At 36.1% G+C, this 27134-nt stretch overlaps 1 protein-coding gene and 2 pseudogenes across 6 annotated transcripts; 1 reads left to right on the top strand and 2 right to left on the bottom strand.

Annotated features, from left to right (window-relative positions):
* Positions 1-4013, bottom strand: part of LOC122145609 — a 30659-nt pseudogene extending 26646 nt beyond the window's left edge.
* A 393-nt stretch (positions 4014-4406) lies between these two features.
* LOC109056822 (alpha-protein kinase 3-like) lies at positions 4407-17640 on the top strand. Of its 6 annotated transcripts, none has more exons than XM_042760289.1 (15): positions 4407-4826; positions 5128-5407; positions 6043-6081; positions 6571-6692; positions 6964-7081; positions 7236-8616; positions 11080-13573; positions 14013-14160; positions 14884-15011; positions 15103-15138; positions 15238-15512; positions 16030-16118; positions 16477-16694; positions 16811-16859; positions 16939-17640. In XM_042760289.1, the coding sequence occupies exons 2-15, from the start codon at positions 5277-5279 to the stop codon at positions 17279-17281; spliced, it is 5571 nt and encodes a 1856-aa protein (XP_042616223.1). In that variant the 5' UTR covers positions 4407-4826; positions 5128-5276; the 3' UTR covers positions 17282-17640. The 6 variants fall into 6 exon arrangements, with proteins under 6 accessions (XP_042616223.1, XP_042616241.1, XP_042616231.1 ...); XM_042760307.1 differs by having other exon boundaries at positions 6058-6081; XM_042760297.1 differs by having other exon boundaries at positions 5131-5407.
* Positions 17641-18856: 1216 nt separating this feature from the next.
* On the bottom strand, positions 18857-25955 carry LOC109056823 (annotated as a pseudogene).
* Positions 25956-27134: the final 1179 nt, after the last annotated feature.

Consider the following 27134-nt stretch of genomic DNA (forward strand, 5'->3'; position numbering starts at 1 on the left):
ATAATTGTCATGGACCAATGGTAGTACGAAGTTGTTTTGCTGCGGGAATGAACTTTTCCGGAAAGTTCTCTTTGGCAAGATATTTTCGAACTATCAAAACGATCTTGGTTTTGTCTGGATTTTGTTCAAAATTACATCACATAAGTTCGTTCTTCGATTTCGCTTGAAGTATATCGGGGCCTTTAGGCCAGATGATTAATGACGTTACGTGACATACAGCCAAGTATGGTGACCCATACTCAGAATACGTGCTCTGCATTTAACCCATCCAAAGTTCACACACACACACCATGAACACACACCCAGAGCAGTGGGCTCATAAAAATGTATATGCTCATAATGCAGATGCTAATAAAAATGTAATGACAATAGCCTATGAGATAATGGAAAGTACCTGGTTCATCTAGGATTCTCACTTTTACCCATTCTGTGAACTTATAGTTACAGTACAGGTCGCTCACTCTACAAATATATTTTCCAGATATCTGGAGAGAGACAGTGAGCACGGGCTCTGTCCCACCTGCCACCTGAAAAGATTGAGCATTGTGTTATTTGATACTTTTGGGTATTTATTCTTCATTGTATTATCAACTTTTTTAAAAATAAATAAAAGATATAAAAGATAAATGATATAGTCTACAAACCTCTGTCTGTTGTTTATCAAACCATTGATAATTTAATGCACCAGTGCCTATTGCTTGAACTCTTAAGGTCACCTCATGGTTTGGTGGTACACACACAGACATCGGCTGCTGCAGAATAATAACTTCTGCCCACAAAAAAGACAATATATAATTTTGTATGTGTGTGTGTGTATATATATATATATATATATTTCTAAAGGGGAAAAACAATAGTTACGCATAAGGATAGGTATAATATACACACCAGTTCTCATGACTGTCGGCGCTATTCTTTAGTGTGTAAGGGCCTAGACCGCAATAGTGCTGCACTTTTAAGGTAGTCAGTCATTTCAGAATTTTACCACCTATGTAAAAAGAAAACAGAAGTATGAATAGTGGGATAACATAACAACAAAATTGGAACTGAGAATCAAAATAAATATACATTGAGAGAAGTTAAGCAATCCAGAGTTTGGAACAGTTAGCACAGAAATTGTACAAGGATTAATTAGTAATCTTGATTTGCTTGATTTCAACAGTGTTTTTGTACAGTCAAAAGTGACAGCAAATTTGAAATGACTAGGTTTTTAATATTGTTTATCCTTACATTTTTACAACACTTTGCAGGAAAATGAGAAGTCTCTTTCATAACTGTTTTGAATATAAATTTAAATACCATTTTCCAATTTCTCAGTCAGAAGACTTAAAAATCTCATTCTTCAAAAGGACACATAACCACCTCAATACAATAAAACACCTTAATATGCGTTTGCAGTTATATCAGCTTATGAATTTTACTGATAATAACATTTAAGCAATTGTCCAATATGTATATAAGGTCTCAAACTATAAGGAGACTGGAGCAACTTGTCACAACGTTTTACGAAGTATGTTAAGTTTTTTTGGAAAATTCACTTTCTGAACACTAGGCATGTAAGGCATTGGCTACAAAAATATTGAACAGTTCTAAAACTGTAACACATGACTTTTTGACCTTTTGTGAAAACATGGACCCTTTATTTGGCAAATAAATAACGTAATTAATAATTGTATAAATTTGTAACACTTGGGCCCAGTTTTTATAACTGTGAAAGCAGAGTTTAAACTTTCTTGTCTGAATGCATGTCAGTGTGGTTTTTATTGCGTTCACTTGTTTACACAGCAGCTACAGGAAAAAAAAAAAATATATATATATATAGATAGATAGATAGATATAATAATAGATATATAGATAGATAGATAGATAGATAGATAGATAGATAGATAGATAGATACGGAAATTTTAGTTTGGAGGAAAGAATTTACAAAATTACTCTAATTTAATAGGGGTTTGAATTTTTTACTCAAAACCTTAAAGTTACTTTGGCATAAATTCCCTGTGTGACAAGCAGACCCAGAGGGTTAACAGCGTCTAGTCTGTGGCGTCGTTCGTTGCAGTATAGATGTAGTGGGGTGTTTACACTCACCCTGTCCTAGTGCTCATTGCTGTGTGCTGTGAATGCCGGCTGACTGCGACTTATTTCACACTCCCCTCCTAAAACCCGTCATGCAAACAAGCACAGTGCGTCAGTTGTATCGACGTATGGATTTTCAACATACTGCGATAGAGTTTGGCTGATAAATGAATGTTTCCCGTAATGATGACAGACTTGCCCTCCCACTACCGCTGTGCTCAGTGTAGACGCGCACTCAACATCTGCACACTGCAGCAGGTACTGTAGACTGAAAATATGATTTTCTTTCTTCTTCAGGTTCTTTCTTCTTCTTTAGGTTTTGAATATTAGTTTTTCCACAAAATGACATTCTTACCTTAAAATTCTTAAGATGGCATCTACTTCCAACTAAAATAAAATACATAATTTACAGCGTCCTGGTTAATATTAATCCAACTTAATCACCTTTACAAAGACTATGGGTTTGACACCATTTCTTTTCATGGCATCCACACCTACTACACCATAACATCCATATGTGCTCCTTCCGCTTGAATTTGTTTGCATTCTGGCCGCTCTTTTCTTCCCCCATCTCTGTCCAAAGTGAACAGCAGCCATCTTTGATAAACTTTTTAGTCTCTCCATCTGATGCACTGCCAGTACTTGCATTTCTTTGCACTGATGGAAAAAAAAAGAGAGAACAGTCGCAATATACTAAGACCAGTGGGGTCAAACTCAATTCCTGGATGGCCGCAGCTCTGCAGGGTTTAGCTCCAACCAGCTCCAACTCACACCTCCTGGAAGTTTCTAGTAATCCTGAAGACCTTGATTACCTGGATCAGGTGTGCTTGATAATGGTTGGAGCTAAACTCTAGTCAGCAAACTCACAATTATAGCTTCATTATAAATAAACATTACTTTGATATTAGGTCTATACGTGTAGAATGGTTTATTAAAATATTATGTTATATGTTAGATTATCAAATGTTTATTCACCAGTGTATTAATTTCTTCTGGTCTTCTGGCAATTAGGAGCACAAAAAGGTTTGCCAGGTTTTGTCATTAGATCTCAAAGCTATTGCGCATGTCTTGAAACTCGTTAAGCAAAAATAATGTTAAATATCACAAAGGCATACTTATTCATGACTCAGAAAATGATAAAAATGTGTTCTCATCTCTCGCAGCAGAAGTAGAAGTGATTCAGTCACAATGCTGTGTTTACAGTATAACTGCATGAGAGGATAATACGAGCTGAGTTTCCCGACATGTTGCAAGTTGACATGTTGCAAGCTTAATTTAACATCACAATTGACAAATGTATAGAATACTTTGAGTCAGATACGCAAATGATCAGGTTACTGATGTGTATGCAAACAGGGAAAACTGGTTATTTTAATAAGCTGATATTTGTGAGTTATCAGCTTACTGGTGCACATGTATGTAGGATAAAAGGGAAAAATATTATTAGGAATTAAAATAAAAAATACACAAAAAAAAACATAAGGGCAGGTAAAAGATATTATGTTTAAGTTTAAGTGTCATTGCTACATGCCTGTTTACCACATTGTAAACTGGTCCGGGCATGCATGGCCATATCTAAAAAAAATCAGACCAACACTTACCGCAATGTGGCTAAATGTGCCGTATCTCAGTGCAAATCGGGCCAGATCCGCACATTCAAAGCGTAGCCAAATCTGGCAACCATTACTGGGCCAGAGGTGCTGCCAGAACACAGCCGTGTGAGCCGTTTGATTGTTTGTTGTTGTGCTCTTTTCTTTGGATCCCCTTTTTGTTTTTGAATTGCTTTGCTGTCAGCAATGAAAAAAACAGATGATTGATTATTGTGATGCAATATTTCAAAACATTAGACTGGCTTTACCCTTTACAACATTACAGGGACACTTACAGTTTTGTTGTTTAGTTTCTCCACATTCCCTTAAAATAAATTTTATTTTCTGTTTCTACATTCTCTCAATTTGAAATCTTATTCTGCAATTCTGAAATCTTATCAAACAATAATAATTCTGTATTAATTATGAATTTAATGATTTGTTACTTACGTGTGACTTGAGTCCAAATGTGTTACACTTAAGTTTACGACTCCGTCATTATTATTTGTGAGCATGTGTTTCATCTCTTGTTTGAATGATGCACGGTATGTTTGTGAGAGTGGTTTCTTGACAGCATGTAATCAGAGTCCTTTTATGATTGGAAAATGATGCAATGACACATGACCGGTGAGAAAGTTTGTTGACTGTTATGGGGAGGGTGTACAGACAGAGTGACATAGAGAGGGCTGTCCTATAGTTAAACCTGGGCCATGCTTTGAGCTTGTCTAGAGAGCTGTCATCAAAGGGCCACTTGCATCAGATCATTTTCAACACACCACATACTGGATGTATTTGGCTGAATTTCTACATACATTGGGCAATTTCTATGTATGTTAATGTATCCCTATCCAGCATCATCAATCAGCCAGAACAGAGAATTACAGTATTTCATGAGGCTGGCAGATAAGGAATGATTAAAGCAGGAGAAATTTTTTAATTTTAACCTGTGCTTGGAAGTTTTTGCTATCGTTTTCTTGGACGGTGTTTTCAAGTGGCTTCAGAGCAATGGCTAGTTGTGGAAAATGTGATGTGCTCTTGCGCCTATTTGTAGGCCTGCTATAAATAGAGTCCTGCTGGCAACACATGCTCTGCTGTGATTGACAACTCTAGTGCTACTGGGACAGTAGGCTCCAAAGAACCGGCAAAGAAACATACTAATGGTGAGTTCTTTAAGTGTTATACTGTAATATAAGCAATTCAAAGTTCAAACTATATGTGTTGGTTTGAAATGAAATACAAGTTACTGTGTTTGACCAAATTAAAAGTAGCAAACAGCCGTTCCTATTTATAACTTCTCTGTTCAAATGGTTTGCTTGTTGAGACTATAGCCGCCCTCAAAACAGAATGGTTCTGTCTAAACTATATTTTAAAATTTCGGTTACACATTATTAATATTTTTATTACTTTTAATGTTTGTATTTCTCAGTATGATTGATTTGTATTTTATTTTATTTTTTTCAGTAGTTCTCCAAATAGTTACCAAGTGGAACTTTACATTTTGGTTCTGAACGCCCAGAGACAGACCTGAATTTTGTTCTGCAGAAATACAGAAACTCCATTTAAAGAGACTGGTGGGTTCTTTGGACTGTTGAAGTTATTTCATTTGGACAATGACATCCAGGAGGCCCTTGACCCGCTCTTACTCTGGAAATGGGAGATCGGGAAGCCAAAATGGGGAGGATGTTTCAAGCGGAAGGCCAGAAAGCCGGAACTACCTCTCCAATGTTAGGCCTGAAAACAGGTAAAAAAATTGTCAAATTGGCTTGAAAGCGTCATGTTTGATTGTGAAAAGCCTGCCTGCTTGTGTAAAAATTATCCAAGCCTCCAGTTTGTATGTTGATCTTGAGGTTTATGATGGTTTAATGAATTCTGTTTATAAGAAATACATTGGAAATACATACAATATTTCACTAATCAAAGATATTTGTAAAATAAATATAATAAAAAAAGTACATGTAATATTAATAGTTTATCATTTGATTTTAAAAAAAGTCTTTGTTTAGAACATTATCATCGTTTTTTTTATATTAAATGCCCCCCCCCCATTCTCCTATTCCCCTATTAAATAATATTAAATTTTAGCATTATCACAAAATTATCACAAAATCTAATTTTCATGTTTCATTTCCAATTTAAGTTGTTGTTGTTTTTTCCTGCTGCTGCTGAAATACTGATGTAACTGGTTTTTCCACATTGTGTTTGCTCAACTACGATTATGCAAAGAGAGACCACGTCATTCTCACCATTAACAACAGTGTTTACTGTATAATGTATTACAGATGCTTCTGGTAGTGATTAAAATCAGGGTCACGCAGTGACTAGCCTAGTGTAGATGTTCTTGTCTGATGATTGTCCATTTGCCTCTTTTCTAAATAGCTTTTCAACTCACAGGTATTCAAACTACAGGCCACAAAGGTAATAAAAGCTTCCCAAAAGGTCAATCCTAAACTAACTACACTTCAAATAACACTTCTATTCCCCAAAATGCCTTTTTTTTTTCTTTGGTTTGTTTTACAATTTCAGAAATACCAAATTATAGACAATTGCTTTTGATTGCAACGTGATCAATATTGTGACCCACCCAAATAACCACTGTATATTATACATGAAAAAATACAGTATAAATGATACCAAAAATTTTTTTACGTGTTAATATTATCAGGCTAAAATAATATCCTCTCACCCTGTTAATACCTTGCTGCCTTTCCTCCCAATGACACTAAATAATTATAATTTTATGTTTTAATACTGATTAATAATACACTTTCGTGCCTATGCAAACTCCTTGCTTTAGATGTCGCTTATTAATTAATTGATTTATATAATAATGTTTGGATTATTTTTATATATATTATACTGTATATGGTGATTGATAAGTGGACACTTTGTCTTGGCCATTTCCAGAAGTACATTATGTACCGTCATGGCTCAATTGACTGAAGAGACCCAGCCATGTTTTGAGACCACCATAAAATCGAAGGCAGTGTCAGAATCGTCCAATGTCAAATTCTCATGTGTGGTCACGGGTAAGTTGCTTTATGATTACGAAAAAAAAATGAAAATACTTAATTTAAGTTTAAAAACATATACATAGTATGTTCTATAACATTTCAGTATTGTAAAAATATACAAGATATAATCTTTTATGGTGAGTAAAGTCTAACAACATTTGAGTTTTGTTTTGTTTTTTTCTCTTAAAATATACAGTTATGATTTTTTTTTAGGTTGAATATAGAAAACACTATTTCTATTTAATAACAAAAAACAAACTTAACTAAACTTACTTGTTGTTACCAGGTTACCCGGCTCCTGAGTTGACCTGGTACAAAGATGACATGGAGTTAGATCGATACTGTGGTCTTCCCAAATATGAAATATTTCGCAATGGAAAAATTCACACACTCCACATCTACAAGTATGATTATTTTTCTCATGTCTGCTTCTTTTCTACCTATCGTTGCATTTCTAAAGCAATACAAAAGCAAGTTTACTTCATACATTCACATGTAAATCAATGCTTTAAGTAGTGACTGCACAATGACAATAACTACATTTGCTTCATTTGGCAGCTGTACAGAAGATGATGCAGCCATTTATCAGGCCTCAGCAAGGAACAATAAGGGCATCGTCTCCTGTTCTGGGGTGCTGGAGGTGGGCACCATGAGTGAGTTCCTGATCCATCAACGGTTCTTTGCCAAACTAAAACAGAAAGCTGAGAACAAGCGGCGAGACCTGGAAGAGAGTCGACGTCGGGGTAAGGAGAATATCCAAAAGGAACAATTAAATGTGATTAACCAGGAACGCTTACTAAGGAAGCGTAGGACTCCTGCTGGGAACGACCCCCTGAGCTCTTCTCCTACAACCCAGGATGGAGAGGAGAACATGTCCTCCCAAGGGACAGATGAAGAGCAGCCTGCAATCATAGATGATAAGTCTGATAATATCACAGTACAGGCTTCTGTAGGCATAACAGAGATGATAATGGAGAATGGTAACGAGAAACTCAACAATATTTGCGATCCAATGGAGTTGGTCGCCACAAAGCAGTCTTCCAAAGAGAAACCAGGTGAAAAGAAGATGCGTATTACCAATGGATTTGATGAGGTGGGTGTTATTAAGTCCACCCAGAGCAACAGAAAACGAGACGATGCCAATGAAGGAATAAACCAGGCAAAATACTTAGCTGAGTCTGTGCAGTCACAAGCTGCTGAACAGCGTCAGATTTTTGCAAAGTCAAAGGAGATCATGGAGGTCGATGTTACTCCTGTCCAAGAAAAAGAACGAGAAGGAGAGCTGGAGATAGAAAAGGAAAGATTAAAAGAAGAGGAGAGGAACCGATCAAGAGAAATAGACCGGGAGAAAGAACAAGAGAGAGACAAAGATAGAGAACGAGAGAAAATTAAGCAAACAGAACAAGAACAAAGAGCTACATCTAGGCCTTCAACCAAAGCTGCATCGCACAAAGAGCCAGAACCTCAACACAAGTCGGCTCTAACCTCGGTTCTTCACTCCCTAAAGGACATATTCTTCGGTAAAAGCAAAAAGTCTACAGAGCCAGCAGAAACCACTAAGCAAACTAGTGAAGTTATTGTAGAAAAAGAAATTCCACATGAGAAACACCTCCCTCCCTCACAAACACCTCCTCAAGAGTCTTTGGTCCATAGCGAGGCGTCTGAACTTGAGGCACCAAAGCTGGACCAAGAATCATCTCAAATGGTGGATTTGGAAGTAAAAACTAAATCTTTACCACAAACACAAGATTCAACTGTCCCTAATGATACCATAAACTCCAATTCAGCTCATGCAAACAAACCTAAGGATGTGTCTCCCACCCCTGAAAGAGAGCATATTGAGAGCATTGGAGCAACACTTTCTGTAGAGCAGGAGATGCCAAAGGACACGAGTAGTCCTGAGGAAGTCCCACAGATTGATCATTCACTGCTTTTCAAGGTGAGTTCATCGCAGTTCTCACTTTACAACCTGCTGGTTTTGTCCATCTGTAGTGGAGGGCTTCCTGCAGCACAGCACATGGGGGTTATTTATAGAGAGTACATTTGTCCGACAAGACTTGCGTTTAACAGTTTAAAAAAAAAATATTATAAGAAAAAAAATTATTTGTATACCATTTTTTTCTTCACAAGATTTTGTAATGTTTTTGAAGTCTCTCATGCTCACCAAGAATAAAAACAGTAATATTGTGAAATATTATTACAGTATTTAAAAACTCTTTGTTATTTATTTACTGTATATATATTAAAATATCATTTATTATGTTACCATTAGTCTCGTATTCAGTGTGACATGATCCTTCAGAAATCATTCTAATATGATGATTTGCTCCTCAAGAAAATAATTTTTGCAGAAACTATGATACTTTTTGTCAGGATTCTTTAATGAATCCTGCATTTATTTGAATCAGAATTCTTTTGTAACAAGGTAAAGGTCTTTACTGTCACTTTTAATTATTTTAATGAAACTTTGCTTATTTAAAATATTGATTTCTTTCGAACAAAACACAAAAAAAATTTCTATGCTCTGCTTTTTTCTTATTTACGTCTCTCTCCCAGGACTTTGAATAAGGCCCATTGGCCCTTTAAAAGGACAATCAATAATATGCAGAGTGAGCATGAGTCAGTTGGATTTTTAGCTTATCTAGAATAGTTAGAAAACGAGTTTTCATGAGTCAGCAGGCCTTAAGAATAATAGAACGCCATAAGGAGACATGACAAATTCACTTTTAAAAAATTGTATTTACTCATTGGGACCAACTGGTTTTCTTGAAGTCAACACAAAATGGGATTTACTTTTTCTTGTCATATTCGTGTTGACTTGGACATGTTGGTCAGGACATGATGAAGGACACTACAACAAGATGACAAAACCTCTTCACATTTTCCGCATTCTTTGGCTCCCTGAGTCTTAAAATAAACCTGTTTCTAATCTGTACCGAGGAAAGCCATACCATACAAAGAGAGTTCACTGACTGCTAAACTTGTATACATTATGTCAGAGAAACCAAAGTCATGTGACAATTCATCATGAAACTTTTCCACTTGCATGTAAAACCTTTATCTCTGTATGTAAAATGAATTATTAAATAAGAAGTTAAAGTAGTTAAGCTTCTTTCTTGGCAAGAACGTACACATGGCAGAGGTTCTGTTAGCCCTCACATGATTTTTAAAATGCCATGGCTGAAGATTACAGAGAAATGAGGCTCTTAGAAAGGCATGTGGAATCCCAGTGATTGCATCATCACTTAAAACCAGATATGGCTAAAGGCTAATAATGAATTTGTTTTTTAGTCAACAGGTGAATGTCACCTTTAATTGATTCACATGTGCTCTACAGGTTCAGACAGGACAAACATGTGATAGCTTTGCACCTGGCATGTAACACATTCAGCTGTTTTATTTCCTATGTAAAGTGGAAGTGCAACCACCCATAGCGTCTGGTGGGAAGTTAATGTTAGTTGTTGCGGTGTGTCAGTTAGAGGAACCCTGCACATTCATCTGAACTCTGCGTGTTGAATCACAGCAGAGGAACTTCTGTTCTGAAAGCTCTCGTAGGAACAGTCTGTAAATGTGACAAGCTGTTTCTGTCACTGCTGAAAATTCCACTCTATTTAATTTAACAATTAGATTTTTCAGTAAGTATAACAATACAACGTTTACATTGTGGTTATGTAGTTTAAAGTTGGCATGAAATGGAAATTCAGCCTATCTGTTTTCAAAATATTGTGAAGAATTCACATATCACTATAACAGTACACATCACTTCCCACAATGAAACAAAGAATTTCTTTCCTAAGCTAGAATGTTATCATTTTATGAGAAAATTAAAAACATGGGCATAACTGATCATTTACTTCAACTTTAGTAATATGAAGTGTTTTTTGACACATTACTATGTGGTTTTGTGGTGTTAGTTTTCATATGTCACTAGTCTTAGGGGGGGGGCGTTACATTACACTAATTTGTATATTGTTTCAAGTGTACATACGTAGAAAGTTGCCCAAGATTGGTAGTCGGAGTGTACTAATTTGTATATTGTTTCAAGTATAACAGCTTAAAAAACAAGTAAACAAACAAAGTGACAAAAAATAGTTAAGGTGTGTGCTTATTCAATAAATACACATCTTATACAAAAAACATGATATATACTATATAATCTAAGCTTTAATAAAAACCTCTGCCTCAGTCATTGATTTTATGATCTTGGGAGCAAATCAATCCAAGCATGAATTGTGATTAATTACTCTTTTTTTAATTTTGTATTACTATCTCATGTATTTGCCATTAACATAAAGATCTAATGTATGCCAAGAGGACAATCTAAAATTGTCAAATTTGTGCAGTGAATTCAGTTTTGTGAGGCCAACATGTTACCTGTTTAACAAGAACTGTTTATGTCTCAGCTGCAGATGACCATTCTAAACCTAGTGACACAGATGTTCCTGGCTCAGTGGACTTGGCCAATCCTCCATTTGAGACTGAAAGGCTGGAATTCACCTATCCTGAGGATGAGGTCATGCAAGGTGCTGAGGAAATGCATATTTTAGAGGAACAGGGGGGCTCAGCTCCCCCCGGTACAGACCTCATCATGGCAGACCTGGAAAGCATGCAGTGTTGTGAGAGCCAGCCGGAGTCTCAGCTTTCACAGCTTGTCGACTTTGTCCCTATCGAAGTGCACACTGAGTCCCAGTCAGTGGAGCTGAGGGTAGAAGAGAACAAAGAGCCATGTGAGTCAAATGAGAAAGTAATTCCTCATATGGAGGAGGAAGGTGTTATGAAAACGCTAGAGGGACGTTCCCTGACAGGGAAAAATAAAGAGGAGATGGATGGTGCAATAGAAGGGAAATCTTTCACTGCAGGGGAAAATGAGTCAAAGATTGACTCTGGCATAAAAGAATCAGTCCTTCCTGTAGTTGTAGTGAGTCAAACAGAATATAAAATTAATGATCAAAATTCATTGTCCCCAGCATTGGGGTTAAGTCAAGAAGGGGATTCCTATGCTCTTGTGTCTGAGAGTGCAATGGAAATCAATTTTAAACAAGATGAAAAATCTATACCAGCACTAAATGTTAGTTTTACAGAGAATAAAGAAGTTGTAGCTGACTCTGCTACAGTGAATGACTTTAATATGGTGGAAATCAAGGACGATAAAAGCATTCCAAGTCAGGGGAGGAGTGCTGAAGAAAATGTAAAAGATAATAGTGAAGAAAAGATGGTGAAAAGTACTGAGGAAGAGAGGGAGGAAAAGAGCAATGTTAATGTTGAAAAACTAAAGGATGATTTCAGTCAACCAAAGAGAGATGATGTAAAGAGAAACAATAATGTTGTTCCAGAGACAGAAACATCTGTTGTAATTCCAGAGATAGAGACCCCCAAAAGTCCAAGACGAGGTGAGACTGAGGTTATAGAAACTCAACCAAGGCCATACAAAGTAGATAAACCAAAACTCCTTACAAAAGCACAAGCAGAGAGACGTTTGACAGAGAAGGACCAACCAGCGGTCCAACCAATCATAATACTCCCCGATACAAGAGAAACCGTCATCAAGAATGTGGCAAAGAAGAGATCCACATCACTCATCCCAGAAATCAAGGTCACATTGCCAGAAAGAGTCAAACGTGAAGAATCTGTTATTGCGCCAAGAAGTGAAATTCTGAAATTAGAGCCTGAGAGAGTTATGCAACCTTTAACACAAGAGGTGGCACAGATATTTCGAGAAAAGGAAAGACAACTGGATGATGCCACAAGAGCATTAGGTGAATCAACCTCCAACAGTGCCTTAGTTATTCCAGATCTTTTGGGTGTGGCAAGGAACACTCAATCATCACCTTCCGTGGAGGGAGCACAGGAAGTTAAACCACAAAATCTAGAAGCAAGAGTGAGAGGTGGAGAAGAACAAGGAAGTATCAACACTGGGTGGGGCAGAGACAATGACAATAATATCCCTATAATTAACATAGCATATGCTGATGATAATGCTACCACTCTTAAACCAGAGCAAACTTATAGCCACCCCTCACTTCCTGGCATAGTAATCTCACAAGATATCCCTCAAGATATTCCTCCAGTCTCTGTCACAAATGCTGAAATGCATACCAATAACAAAATAGATGACTCCAAGGCTTTAGTTACTATGCTGAAGAGTGAAAGCAATCAACATGAACCAGTTGCTGCTTCTGAGAAACCAAAAGAGCAGCTCATGTCCCAGCTGAGTCCTGATATATCTACAAAAACTCCTCCTAGTATTACTAACCAAGACTCAGACAGGGTTCCCCAGCCGAAAGACACAAAAGTAGAACCTGAATCTGACAGGCTTCAAAAAGACAAACCTTCCATAGAGAAACTTAGCCTAACAGCCCCTGTTGGACCTACACTCCCTCCACTAAGTCCTGCCAGTTTGCGAAGGCTAATGGCAAAGAATAACCCAAACTTAGAGAGTCAGGGGTCCATCTCAAGTGCATCAGTGGATGGAAGTGAGAAGAAAGGGGAAGAGAGTGGAGGAAGCACACCCACATCCACTCTGTCCTGTGAGAGTAGCCCAAAGATGAAGCGACGAGACAGTCTCACTCTAATACCCTCAGCCACCCCTGAGGAGCTGGCTTCTGGTGCACGGCGCAAAATCTTCCTCGCCAAAACCAAGTCAGAGGATGAGGGATCTGATGCACAGGGTAAGAGGGATAGTCCATATATGTCACCCAATCAGGCTCGTAGGGCGGCTTTCCTGCAACTTCAAAGTGGGCAGCAAACACCGCCCACTGAAAAACGTTCACCATTGCCGACCCGACGCAAGGCCACACTGGAGGTGCCAAAACCTAAGGAGGAGATGGCAGAGGTGACAGACAGCACAAAGACAGAAAGCAAACCAGTAGAAAAGGAGAAGCTGGACCCCTTCAAAGGTAACACATATGTATTTTACACTGGTTAATTGTTGTTGATTGCACCTTTTCCAGCAGGAACCTAATGAAATCTTTCATATCTATTAAAAAGGTGTCAAACCTGCACAAGGAATAACTAACATTTCATTGACCAATACTGATATCAAAATGTAGAATATGCCAGACGTGCCAGGTTCAGATCCTGGATAAGCCCCCAGTTTTTGATACCACTCAAGTTTGATACCAACATAAAAGCCATTAAAATATTTGTATATATCTGTATGCAAGACGTTGGGATGTATGTATTTAGGCCTTCATTCTGATAATTCTTCGACATTCTAAGCACATTATCATGTTGACACCAACACACAGGGGGACGTCTGATATGGGACAAGAGTAAACACTACATATCTCTACCTTGATGCCTCTGTCAAGTTACCCCAATCCTCTTTCCATTCAGCTCCTCAGGTTATCCGCAAGATTAGGGGAGAGCCCTTCTCAGATGCCTCAGGCCACTTGAAGCTGTGGTGCCAGTTTTTTAACATTCTAAGTGACTCCACCATCAAGTGGTACAGAGACGAAGAGGAAATTGTGGAGATGCAAAGATGGTAAATTCATCTGCAATCATTCAACACAGCCAAAAACCTGATCCCTTTCAACATACAGTGCATAAGCTAATCAGTTCATCAGCAGATCAATAAATTAATCAACAGATTAGTTATAGATAGCAAAACACTAATGCAGTAAATCTATGGAAAAACATAAAAAGTCCAACACACACTGTCATAGCCTGGAAAAGTTTAGTAATACCTTTAAGGCATTTTTATACATAATTGAACAAATGTCTGAAATGTTGACATCTAACAATGACTTAGATATGACAGTGTGCATATATTACTGCTTTCATGTATTCTACCATAGGAGGTGTTTTATGCTGTAAAGCTGAAAAGTTATTAGCAATATTGTTAACTGCTTTGTGGAGACTTGTCATTTGTATTTGACCGTGAACACCACAGCTGTTACTGGTGAGACTCTAGTCAGAGACTATGTAACCCAGCACTGCTCAGTTGCACCATCAGGGGATATTAAAATCTAAATTTGTTTCTCACAGTGCTGTATCAGCACAATGACGCCTTACTCGCACGCAAACAGCCTGAAATGCGTCCTGTGCTTGTGTTTGTAACACACTGCCCTCATGTGGCTGTAAGTTTGTGCAACTTTCCATTAATAGAGTATTAAATGCTTAAAGAGTGTATTAGGATATCAGTGTGTTTTGTATAACTGTAAAGTGCATTGTACAATTAATTTACATCTCTTCTTCTCTCTCTCAGTGCTGGGGATGAGAGTCCAGTGGCCCTGGCCATAGTCCATGTCTCCAGCAGAGACTGTGGAGTATATGGCTGCTCAATCAAGAATGAATATGGGACTGACATCACTGATTACTTACTCAGCGCAGAAAGTAATTTATAACTCATTGGTACATTAATAAACAGAAATCTGCTAATGTATTATTTATTATGTTCACTTTCACTCTGTTTCATTTTGGGCAGTACTGGCTGAATTTTTCTTAAGGGAAGATTTAGAAGGTAAGACATCTGGAGGAAATCAAACGTGTTTATTGCTAATTATACTTCAAGTTTTTTTACCTACATTGAATTTTCTATACTGTTTCACTGTCTTCTCAGTTGGAGAAGAGATTGAGATGACACCAATGATGTTCACCAAAGGCCTGGCAGATTCGGGTTACTGGGGTGAAAAATTCTTTGGTCGCATCATGACAGCAGAGGTTCAGATTGGAGAGGGATGCATGCACAAGACCTGCAGGGCAAAGGTCATCTATGGTTTGGACCCTGTCTTTGAGTCAGGCAGCACGTGCATCACTAAAGTAAGAAATCCCATCACATATGGGACCAAGGAGGAGAGCAACCTGGTCGAGAGAAATCTAGAGATCACCAAACAGGTTAGAGTCTTAGTGGATCACAATTTATATTATATGCAAACAATTCAATTCATATTGACAAAGCAAAAACTATAAAAAAAGGAAACATTGGGGAAAGTGGTTATTTATACTGCCAAGCTCCAAAAAGGACCATAAGAAGTAACATAAAAGTGGTCAGTACAATGGTGATAAAGTTTCTATAATATATATATATATATGTATATATATATATATAATATATGTAAATATATAAATAAAACCTTATTTGTATTTTTTAAAATTGTACATTACATGACTGATCATGATCTGGCAAGAGCCAATGAGATTTGAATTTCAAGTGTGAATAATATTTGAAATATTCAATCATTATCACACAAGTCATACCTTCTTTTTTTAATACTCTTGTTTTTTACAGTCTTTTTGGAGCTTGTATTATAACTGTTTGGAAAAAGAGCAGCTCAGAAATTTTTACCACAATGACTTTCAGTTTGGGTATTTTTCATGTAAAAGGTTTTTTTTATTCTTTTCTTATCCTCAGGACTGTAAAATCCAAAATACTGTTCGGGAGTACTGCAAAATATTTGCAGCTGAGGCCAGAGTGATTGAGAACTTTGGATTCTCATTAGAGTAGGTCACGGAATCCAACATTATTTTAAACTACTGTCTCATACTGTATGTGTGTGTGTGTGTGTGTGTGTGTGTGTGTGTGTGTGTGTGTGTGTGTGTGTGTGTGTGTGTGTGTGTGTGTGTGTGTGTGTGTGTGTGTGTGTGTGTGTATAAATATATATTATATATATAATAATTGCTATTTTGGCTCTGAAGTACCAATCATTTGTAACTTATTTATGACCCTTTGATATCTATAACTGTTCTATGAAGTAATATTGACTGAAATACATTTCTATGTAATGCATATGGCTACAAAGAAGAGCTAAAGTCAAAATGATCTAATTTCTGTCTTCTTTGCTTCTCTGTATCAATTCAGAGTCATCCCCCTTCATCTAATGTATCGGCCCGCCAATACAATTCCATATGCTACAGTAGAGACTGATCTGAAGGGCGTGTATGTAAAATATTGTCTGATGGACAGCACAGGGAGACTGATCGCCAGAGCCACCTCTGAGGTGGAGCAGAAGTGTTGCACTTTCCAGCACTGGATCCATCAGTGGACCAATGGAAACCTCCTGGTTACCCGGATAGAAGGTAAAGAGATATTTACTTACTGCAACACTTTATGTGTACTTATGAGTTGCTAAGTAGTATATATTAAATGAATGCATAAAATATAATAGTATAACATACACTCTTGTGTGTTTCAGGTGTTGATACAAAGATTACAAGCATTGAAATTGTTACTAAGTCTAAAGGGTTGGTATATTTTACTATGAGATTTTCATGTTTACCCATTTTTTCTTGGAGAGACTAATATTTTTAATGTCTTCTGCAGGTATCAAGGCCTCACAGATAAAGGATCTCCTAACATAATCGAGCAGTTTGTTACTCAACATCAGTGTAATTACTACTGTGGACTTTTAAGCCTAAAACCCTTAAAGCCAGTGGAATCTCCACAGCAGCTTAAAATAAAGACCTCCAGGAGCCCTCTACTGGCCCGGAGGGGTGTAACAGGCTCATCCAGCCCTCAGCTTCAGAAGAAAGGAACTAGCCCACAGTCCACCAGGAAAGGCACGTCTAGCCCCAAAGTGGTTAAAAAGACAGGTGAAGCTGGGGAGAGTACCCCCACCACCAAACACAAAGCTGTGGAGGTCCCAAAACCTGTCAGGATGAGGTAGAAAGGAGGACTAGAACTCTTGGAAACAAATATGCAAAGCAACTAGGGCATACTTTTTGATTTTCTTACCAAACTTTAGTTTGGAGTCTGTATAATTATCTATAGCTACTGTTGTACAGCACAGGTGGCTTTCTTGTAAATGGATTCTGTCCATTGTCTTTGCACAGTGTCTAAAATGCAACAAATAAGGAAGAAATGGCTGTATAGATAAAAGGAGAGTAAAAGGGTGAATGACCAGAGGTGTTTGGCCATTTTTAATATTACTGTGAATTGCTTTGCATATACAAGTCACAATTAATACTTCCTGAGAGAACCTTCACTTTATTTTTACGAGCTGAATTGTGGCTATCACTATTTTAAGACTGGAGAAAAAAATACAAAACCCAAGCTGCCTGTAGATGGATGAACAGTGTTTTCAGATAGACTCTGGAACTTTATGATTTACTCAAATGTTCATATGTCAAGTTTATATGACTGAGGAACCGTGAGTGAGGTACTCTTCAAGTGTTCCTCAAACATCTGTGATGTATGTGTTTCAGCTGTCTAGAAATGCAGCTGTTGCTGAGATGCTTTTTATAGTGGATTGTTCTGCTTTTAAGGGTATGGCCATTAATCTGCAACACCAGTGCATCGCATGGTTGTATACAGGCAAAGTATTAGTGTCATAATCAATGCAGATGAGTTTTTATCTTAAATTTATCTCCCAGAAGAGGGAAAATCATGTGCTTTATTGTTACAGTAAAGCCATTTACTACTGACCTTTCATGCGTCATCTGTCTCTGGAACCCTCAAACTTCACACAAATGGACTAGATATATATATATATATTAATGTTCAAAAGTTTGGGGTCAGATAGTCTTATTCAGCAAGAATACATTAAATTGACCAAGAGTGACAGTAAAGGCATTTATAATGTTACAAAAGATTTTATCGAAAAGATTTGATCACAGTTTACACCACAATATTAAGCAGCACAAAATGAAAATTCAGCATTGCCATCATAGGAAGACATTTTAAAACATATTAAAATAGAAAAACGTTATTTAACCATTGTCACAATATTACTGTTTTTACTGTATTTTTGATTAAATAAAGCCTTTGTGAGCATAAAAGACATCTTTCAAAAACATTCAAAAATCTCATTTACCCCCAAACCTTTGAATGCTCAGTGTTTACAGGTTTTGAAATTTTGAAATGTATGTTAATTGAAAATAACCAAAATAAATAAATGTAGCTGTCTAACCCTTTACACCATTCACAAGATTTATTAACCATTATTTAGCAGAAATGGTGGGTGCTAACTACAAAAACTCATAAAATATCCATGAAGTACTTGTTTAGATGTATATGAAAGGTTTCCACAGATAGCGGTCAGAAATGATAAGGTAATATATGGCATAAGGGCATACTATGGTGTGTGTAGGGGTTTATATTATAAAAACTATATGGATTGTAGTGTATTAGAGAGAGAAGATTAGCAGTATACAGTATGTTGGTAGGGATAAATAGTTTAGGTGTTTTTGTTGCGTTGTGTTATTTGTTTTTGTAAAAATAAATGTGTAAATAATAGCAGATACTCCTTTGACTCATTTTACCATCCAAAGGCAATGTCCAGTGCTTCATCTCTTAAAAACTGCCTGCCCAAAGAGCCCTTTAGCCCTTATTGGTTGGCTCCTGTAATGCAATAATCCATGTTTTCACTGCAATTCCAGTATAACCACCAGAATAAAACATTGCAGAGCACTAGGTCTTAATATCCGTCACATCAATGGATGTAAATTCCAAAAATGATTATAACATTTACATAAGACAGAACAACACAAATTGAATTAAATTTACAGAACATACTGTAAAAATACTTTTGCATTGTGTTAACACATTGTGTGTCAACAATAAAGAAATTATGTATTAATAGCTAAATGACAAAATAAAATTAGATATACTCAGCATAAACATATTTACTTAACATACATTTAAAATGTGTGAATTTAATAAATAATGTCATTATATTTAGTTCATAGGTGTTTTCTGCATTGCCGTATCGTTACCTATTGGACAAACCACATGCAAACAGATTCCTGAAAGAGACCACAACAGTCTGCAAAATAAATTGTTGCATTTTTCACTCCACTCCAGGACCCCTCGAAAGAAACTGTTCCATTGTAGATAGTGCTGCAAACACAAACATTTACATTGATGCAGTCTGAGTAAATATTTCCAAGATTAAAGGAACAGTTCACACAAAATTTTAAATTTGCTGAAAATTTTCTCATCCTTAGACCATGAATCATCTATGCAGTGAATGGGTGTTATCAGGATGACTCTAAACAGCTGATAAATAACAAATAATCTGCAAGTAATCAACGTATTTGTTTAAAACTGTTTTTGATCTGTGCATAATTCTCTTTTCACTGAAGAAAGCAATATTATGGATAGAGAACTCGTATTTTAGTCTGAAGCGTCAGATTAAAAAGTTAAAACGCCTTGATGTGATTTGTTTATTACAGACACACAGCTTTTCACTTCAGTTGTTAATTGATGGACTGGAGGCAACGTGGATTACTTGTGGATGTCCATTTTTGGGTGAACTATTCCTTTAAACATTTAAACAACACAACAATATTCTCTGTCTTTACCTTTGAAAAAGATCATAACAGCAGGTTTCAATGTTGGGAGTAGTGGTATTGAAGACTGCATTTTGAAACACATCCACACAGTCCAACGGAGGGACGAAAAGTATACCTATAAAGAGAACAATACAAAACTTAATGTAATACCAGATTCTACTTAATCAAAGCCACCAGGTGAGGGAGCTGTGGCATAGTAGTTCATCTGTGCTGGTAACACAAGGGGCAATTAATAACCCATCACTGTTCAGTTTTTAAGCAAGGTTTCATAGAGACTGTCCATCTAATGTGTAATGTAAGTTGCTTTGAATAAATATGTCTGCTAACTTAACCTAATGGCGTGTTGTGATAAAGCTACGATGTTGGTATGATGTGTGTGACTAAAGGTAAAACACAGATTTGAATAATAACAGATTGCTTACCAGCAACACAGGCATTTATCAAGGAAACACATGTGCCTGTGAACAAGGCTCTGAGCACTAAAGAAGATATGACACTCTTCTTTGGTGGACAAATAGAGGCTGTGGAATGATAATAACAATCAGTAAATGGTATGTTATAAAAATGGTGATACTGAACAACGGTGATAAGAAGTCATAAGGTATAATGTTAGCACTAAAATCATTCAAGCAAGTGCTTTGAATAGCTACTCACACAGGCCTCCGATCACGATACCAAGAGAGCTGAAATTAGCAAAGCCACACAGTGCATAGGTGCAGATGGTTTCTGATCGAACCTGCAAGTAGTTTGGACAACATACTTTAATGCTTCTGACGAACTTCAGATTATGCATTTGACTGCTATTATGTTTATTAACATAAATACATTACATACATTATGTATTATTACATAAATACTTACTGAGAGCCATTTTTTATCTACACCATCTTCTAAAATGCCATTAAGTCTGTTGTTTTTGAGCTCTGACAGCTTCTCATAGGCTATAAACTCATTGAGGAAGAGTTTAGTGCCAATAAGTTCAGCCACTGTAAAAGACTCCTCATATGGAATTCCCATCATGAAAGCCACCGGCATAAACACATAGGAGCAGATCAACTGAGGATTTGAAGGTAACAACACTTTTAAAACACTTCTGAATATAAAGTTTTATAGGATTATGATTATGACTTTTTCCTTTTGATGTAACATGTAAGTACATAACAGTTCAAAGGTTTGGGGCAGTGTGATTTTTTATTAATATCTACTTTTTTTAATGAAAAAGAAGAAGTTAATATTTTTATTGAGCAAGGATACATTAATTTAAACAAAAAGTGACAGTGAAGATATTTATGATGTTACAAAAGATTTGTATTTCAAATAAATGCTGTTCTTTTGTACTTTACATTTATCAAATAATCCTGAAGTAAATAATATACTATGGATTCCACAAAAATAGAAATGTTTTGTGGAGACAAACGTAATGGCTACTGAAAATTCAGTTTTGCCATCATATGAATAAATACTTTTTTTTTACAATAAAATATATTCAATTAGAAAAATTATTTTAAATTGTAATAATATTTCAGAAAAATGTCTGATCAAATAAATGCAACCCTAGTGAGCACAAGAGAGAAAAACAATAAAAAAGATACTTATTTGATCCCACGCTTTCAGGATCGGGTAAATACACACCTCAAAACGTGACATTTGGGTATCCCACCATGCCTCCCATCCAGCCGAGAAGTAGCATTTATGAAGGCCAAATGGCGAGGAAAGCAATTAAGTTAGCAGCTATGTTGGCCACAAAGTCCCTATGATGAAGATGCACCACACCGCTGACAGCTTTCCCAAGACATTCTGTTCACCACTGAACACACATATATAAAAAAAACTAATAATATGAAACATACTAATTTTTTACATTTAAAGTTCATATTTGACAGGAGAACTCACCCGCCGTCAACTTTAATCTGACTCTTAGATGTGAACTTGCTCTTTTCAGTTTCAGGGTAGGATAGTTTGGAGATGGCTAAAGCACATGGAGCAGCCATCACTGATGCAGAAATCAGAGATGAGGCATCAATCTGTGTAAAAGAGATGAATTATCCCATAAAGAACATAACATACTTTGGTAACAGCTAAACTCATTCGTTTCTAAGGTTTTTTGTTTTGTTTTGTTTTTTTGTCATTCCAGCTTTGGAATGGCAGAATTTTATAATAAAAGAAAGTACATGTTGTCGTACCCCAAATGAGATGAATGCACCCATAACACTCCCAGCAATGGTGGCAAATCCTCCAGTCATGACAGCATGAATCTCAGAATCGGTCATGTCCTTCAAATAAGGACGAATCAGGAGCGGCGCCTCTGTCTAGAAAAAAACATTACGACAGTAAAAAAATTAGAATCAATAATGCATTGTTCCAAAATGATATAATTGCTAGACTTTTAAAAAAAGGATTTTCTCCCTTAAAAGAAACATCTAAATTTGTAACAAAATGTAATTTGAGAGCATATATAATATTGCATGTTTATGCACTAAATTAAATTGAATTTTTCAGTAATTAAGTATATCATAGTAATCATAACAGAATATTACCTGACCAACAAATATGTTCCCTGCCACACTGAGAGTCTCTGTAGAGGAGGTTCCCATCGTTACCTGCATTACCCAGGAAATCTTGGCACAGAAAAATGCATCTATTAATGCATTCATATGAAGTACAATCTCTTGAAGTTCTCATAGGCTAAAATGAATAAAAAGACTGGACTTAGTCACTTTTACCTTTGTGATGACCCACTGCATGACACCCAGGTAGTACAGCACTGACATTACACTGCTGAAGAACACCACTATAGGCAGAGCCTGTGAGTATTGAGCAACAACATTCAATAGTTAAAAAAAAACCCATCCATGCATTTGATGTCAAGTACATTCATTACTAACCTGGAAAGCAAATATGTTCTCATAGAGGTCTCCAAACACAAATGATGAACCAGCTTTTGTGTAGTCCAGAAATATCTGAAAAAAAGAAAAACCATATTATATTCTGTTTTCCTTCTCTCTTGTAGTTTAAATAATCATTCATTATTGTTTTGTTTTAATAAGTTACCACAGATTGTAACATATTAACTTCATTTAGAGAGCTACATCTTTCAAGTATGATGGACATTTTATTAGTTTACACAATAAAGAGGTGTTCAAACATATGTAAAAATGCTCCCAGTTTGCATTTTTCTAATTTAATAAAAAATCATAATAATAATGCTTTATAGTATACCTGAACTTGCTTTCCAAGCCATTCAAATGCTATGAGACCAGGCTCTGTCCTAATGACAAACAGGCCAATGGCAAACTGTAAACCAAGTCCCCAGAAGACTGTCCTCCAGCTCACCTAATCAGAATTCAATGCAAACAACCTTTGTACGTTAACAACCACAACTAATTTCAGCTCATTTTTAAAATGTGCCTTTAGCATCTACAATTGTTTTATTGTTGCGAAACGATAGGTGTAACTTCAACAATCTGATAACGTTTGTAGGAAATCCAAAGTCTAAAAAAACACATTTAAAGATATAAAGCATGTACTGTTTGCAGGTGTGTGTTTTATCACTCACTGCAGTTCTGTGTGCAGAGAAGAGAAATATGGCAATAATGAATAGACAGACACCGGCAAAAGAGATGAGCTGCTCTGGACGCTTTCGTGTGTCGATTGCCAGCCACGCCACCAACAGTCCCACCACAATTACTATGAACACCCTGCAACATACAGAGATACATACTGTATGACACATGTATAATCATGCTCCCTGTATTGAAAGCACATATTGGAGGTTCTCAACCTTTTTGAAGGCCCCCTGTTGTCCAACAAAATATTCAAATTGTCAATATTTCTGCTGTAATTATGACAAAACTATTTATTTTGTTGTTGTTGTTTTTTTTGTTTGGTTTTTTCCCAGACTTTCTTACTAACAGAAACTTATTGAGTATTGTTATACACTGAAGAGAAAAATACATATTCTTATTTTTATATATATTACATAAATAATAAATAAAAAAAAGTTATTAATAGAAATCATTGCAAAAAATTATTTTGCAAATACTGATCTTCAACAATTAGCTCTACAACAATTACACACAGTCAAAACCTCAAACGTGAATTTTATGACCTTCAAAAACATAAGAGGATAACAAGTTGCCATTTATGTACATAGCTCACATTGTTGTGCTATTGGCCATTATGTACAGTATCATATTGTTAGCAGCAGGCTGATAAAAAAACACTATTCTAAAATGGCATACACTCTCAGAAATAAAGGTACAAAAGCTGGGGCAGTACCTTTTCAAAAGGTACATGTTTGTACCTAAAGGGTCCATTTTAGTACTTAAAGTGTAGAACCTAATAGGAACAAAAGTGTACATTTTGAAAAGGTACCGCCCCAGTGACAGCTTTTGTACCTTTATTTCTGAGAGTGTAGGAAATTTCATAGGTGATGGTTCTCTTCTGAACAGATTTTTTAGTCACCTCCAAACCATTCCACCAAATTAATTATATACATTAAGTGTTTGGGTTTGGGGTCAGTAGGATTTAAAAAAATAATAATAATTCCTCAATAGCAACGGTGCACTACATTGATGACTAATGACATTTATTATGTTACAAATTATTTCAATTTTCAGCACAACTGATAAGCAGCACAACTTTTTTTCACCACTGATAATAATAAGAATGTCAGTGTCATGTGACACTAAAAACTGGAAATTCAGCATTGCCATCACAGGAATAAATTATATTTTAAAATATATAGCAACAGAAATCAGATATTTTTTTAAAAATTCACAATTTGAATAAATAAAGTGCAGCCTTGGTGAGCAAAAGAGGTATCTTGCAAAAACTTTACAAACATATCATAAACCTTTGAAGAGTAGTATATTAAAATGCCATACTCACCATTTTAGCCATCTGATATTGGATTTGAAACACCTTTGTGCAGGCTTGAAAAATCTCCTTATGCTATCACCCTTGTACTTATTCACCAGTTCACACACGATGATAAACACTCCCAGACACGTGAGGACAACCAAAGCAATTGCTCTCTGGAAGTCCAGATAAACTGCAGCAATGAAGTATGCTAAATAACCTACAATTTAAAACACAAAACATATGTTGTACCTTGTCCACTTGAGAATTGACTCACCGATGAATAATGTATCACCATGTCTAATTAAAAACAATAATAGATATAAAACTTGGAAGATGAAAATATGTTACCTGCAGCAAGTATTCCAAAAGCAATGTATTTGATTATTTTGGAATGTGTCTTGCAGAAGGTCTCTGTGGCCGTGATGGGTATGCATGCTTTGCTGTGGTCAACAGTGAATAAACAGCTAAAGATTTTGCACATGTGAAGTCTTACAGCATGATTGGCAGTATCATGAATTACAGAATTGAAGCATTTACATTTGTGACTGTATTTCTTAATTAGGATGACATTATGTAATTGCAAAGGAATTTCATTTCCAAATAATGTGATAATGAAATCTGAATGACGTCGTATTTACAGATTAGATTCACAACCACACCTTATGCATGATTTTGACTCTTTCTCTGACTCCTCTTTGTCACTCTCACTGAGGTCATCTGTTAATTTATCCTCCTAAGAACAAAAAAATGAATTTTTTCACTTCTTAACATTTTTTAGAGAACTTCGTCACACTTCCCCAGGCCTACCTTAACAAAAGCCGGATTGTCCATCCCTTGTTCTTTCCCACACGAGATGGTTGTCAACTGTAAATCTTCTTTGTCTGCTGTAAAGAAAGTATCAGAAAACATTCTGCCAGGTTTAATGAACCATGATTCAACAATTCCTTAGGAGCTGCAAGTTTCAAAACACATCCGTTTCCACATTTCATCCGATCAATTATTAACTATACGCACAAATATGAAATCGATACCTCCTTTTTTCAAACCATGGTAAAACACACCTATTCAAATAACAGTTTAAATCAATCTCTAAAGAATGGAGAGGTAAATAAATGGCTTACTCATTCTGCGCTCTCTGTGACAACTGCTGGATCTTGAACCTTGCGCTAGGATATATACTCTGCCTACTTGGAAATCTTATATCATTAATTAACTACATACTAATGTGTTTTTATTTATAACACTTGCACATTGCTATCAGATTGCTAGTCAGAGATGACTACTCTGAGTATTCATGAACACAGCACCTTTTTTATCATTTATTGCAATGAAGCTCCTTCCTTTATTGCAAATTTCCAGAGGCAACAAGATACAAAGTGCAGAAGAAAACAAACTGTCAGGAATAAAAACTGTTACATGACGAAGGGCCTGCAACTCTATGGCCTCGATCCCTGAGAGGAGGGGCCGGTATTATCATTCATGTCCATATGATAAGACACTGAGATCTCAGTGACTCACATGATCAACAAAACAAACTATCCCAAATCTAGCCTGATGACCAATAACACCCTACTAGCCAATACAAAACTACAAACATTATAACCCACAAGACAATTTTTTATTACTCAGTGGGCCCGTTCTCTCTGGGTTCTAATAAATATCTACAGTATATCATAGAAGACTTTAATGACACCTGTCACCAGCGAACAAGCAGAGTTAACCGTCTTCTTAAGACCCTGCGGCCTCATATGAGGACATTATATTTTTAGTGAATTTCTCTGAGACTGTACATGCCACGGTTTTAAGTCTGGATGTCCTGTTATAACATAGTTGAGAATCATCTTTATACAAAGTTTGGTAAAAAATAAAAAAATAAAAAAAAAAAAAACTAATCTTGAAAACTAAAAATGTATTGGTGATTTTAAAAAGCAATTGTTTTTGCCTATGGATGTTCATACATGTCTTTTTATTTTTATTTTTTAAGAGTCCCGATGAAATTGAGTCCCATAGCATCCCATCTTATATATATATATATTTATATATTATATATATAATAATATATATCTAGATATATATATATATATAATTTTTTTTTTTTTTTTTTTTTTTTTTTTTTTTTTTTACATTGTTTTAGCATTACAAATAATGTAAAGACATGGGGAAAAAATATTTTTTTCCTAAAACTTTTGTCTCGGGTCTTAAGAGGTTAAATATATAATTTAACACGAAATATATAATTTAAAATCAAATTAGACATCTTTAGTGTATGAAAACTATCAGCCTTACACAATTAGGACGCTAGATGCCACTGTTGCACATTGTAGAATGTGATCAGGTTTTTGCCTGAATTCAGAACACATCACT

The sequence above is a fragment of the Cyprinus carpio genome, chromosome A1, assembly GCF_018340385.1.
Source record: "Cyprinus carpio isolate SPL01 chromosome A1, ASM1834038v1, whole genome shotgun sequence".
NCBI classification, from domain to species: Eukaryota; Metazoa; Chordata; class Actinopteri; order Cypriniformes; family Cyprinidae; genus Cyprinus; species Cyprinus carpio.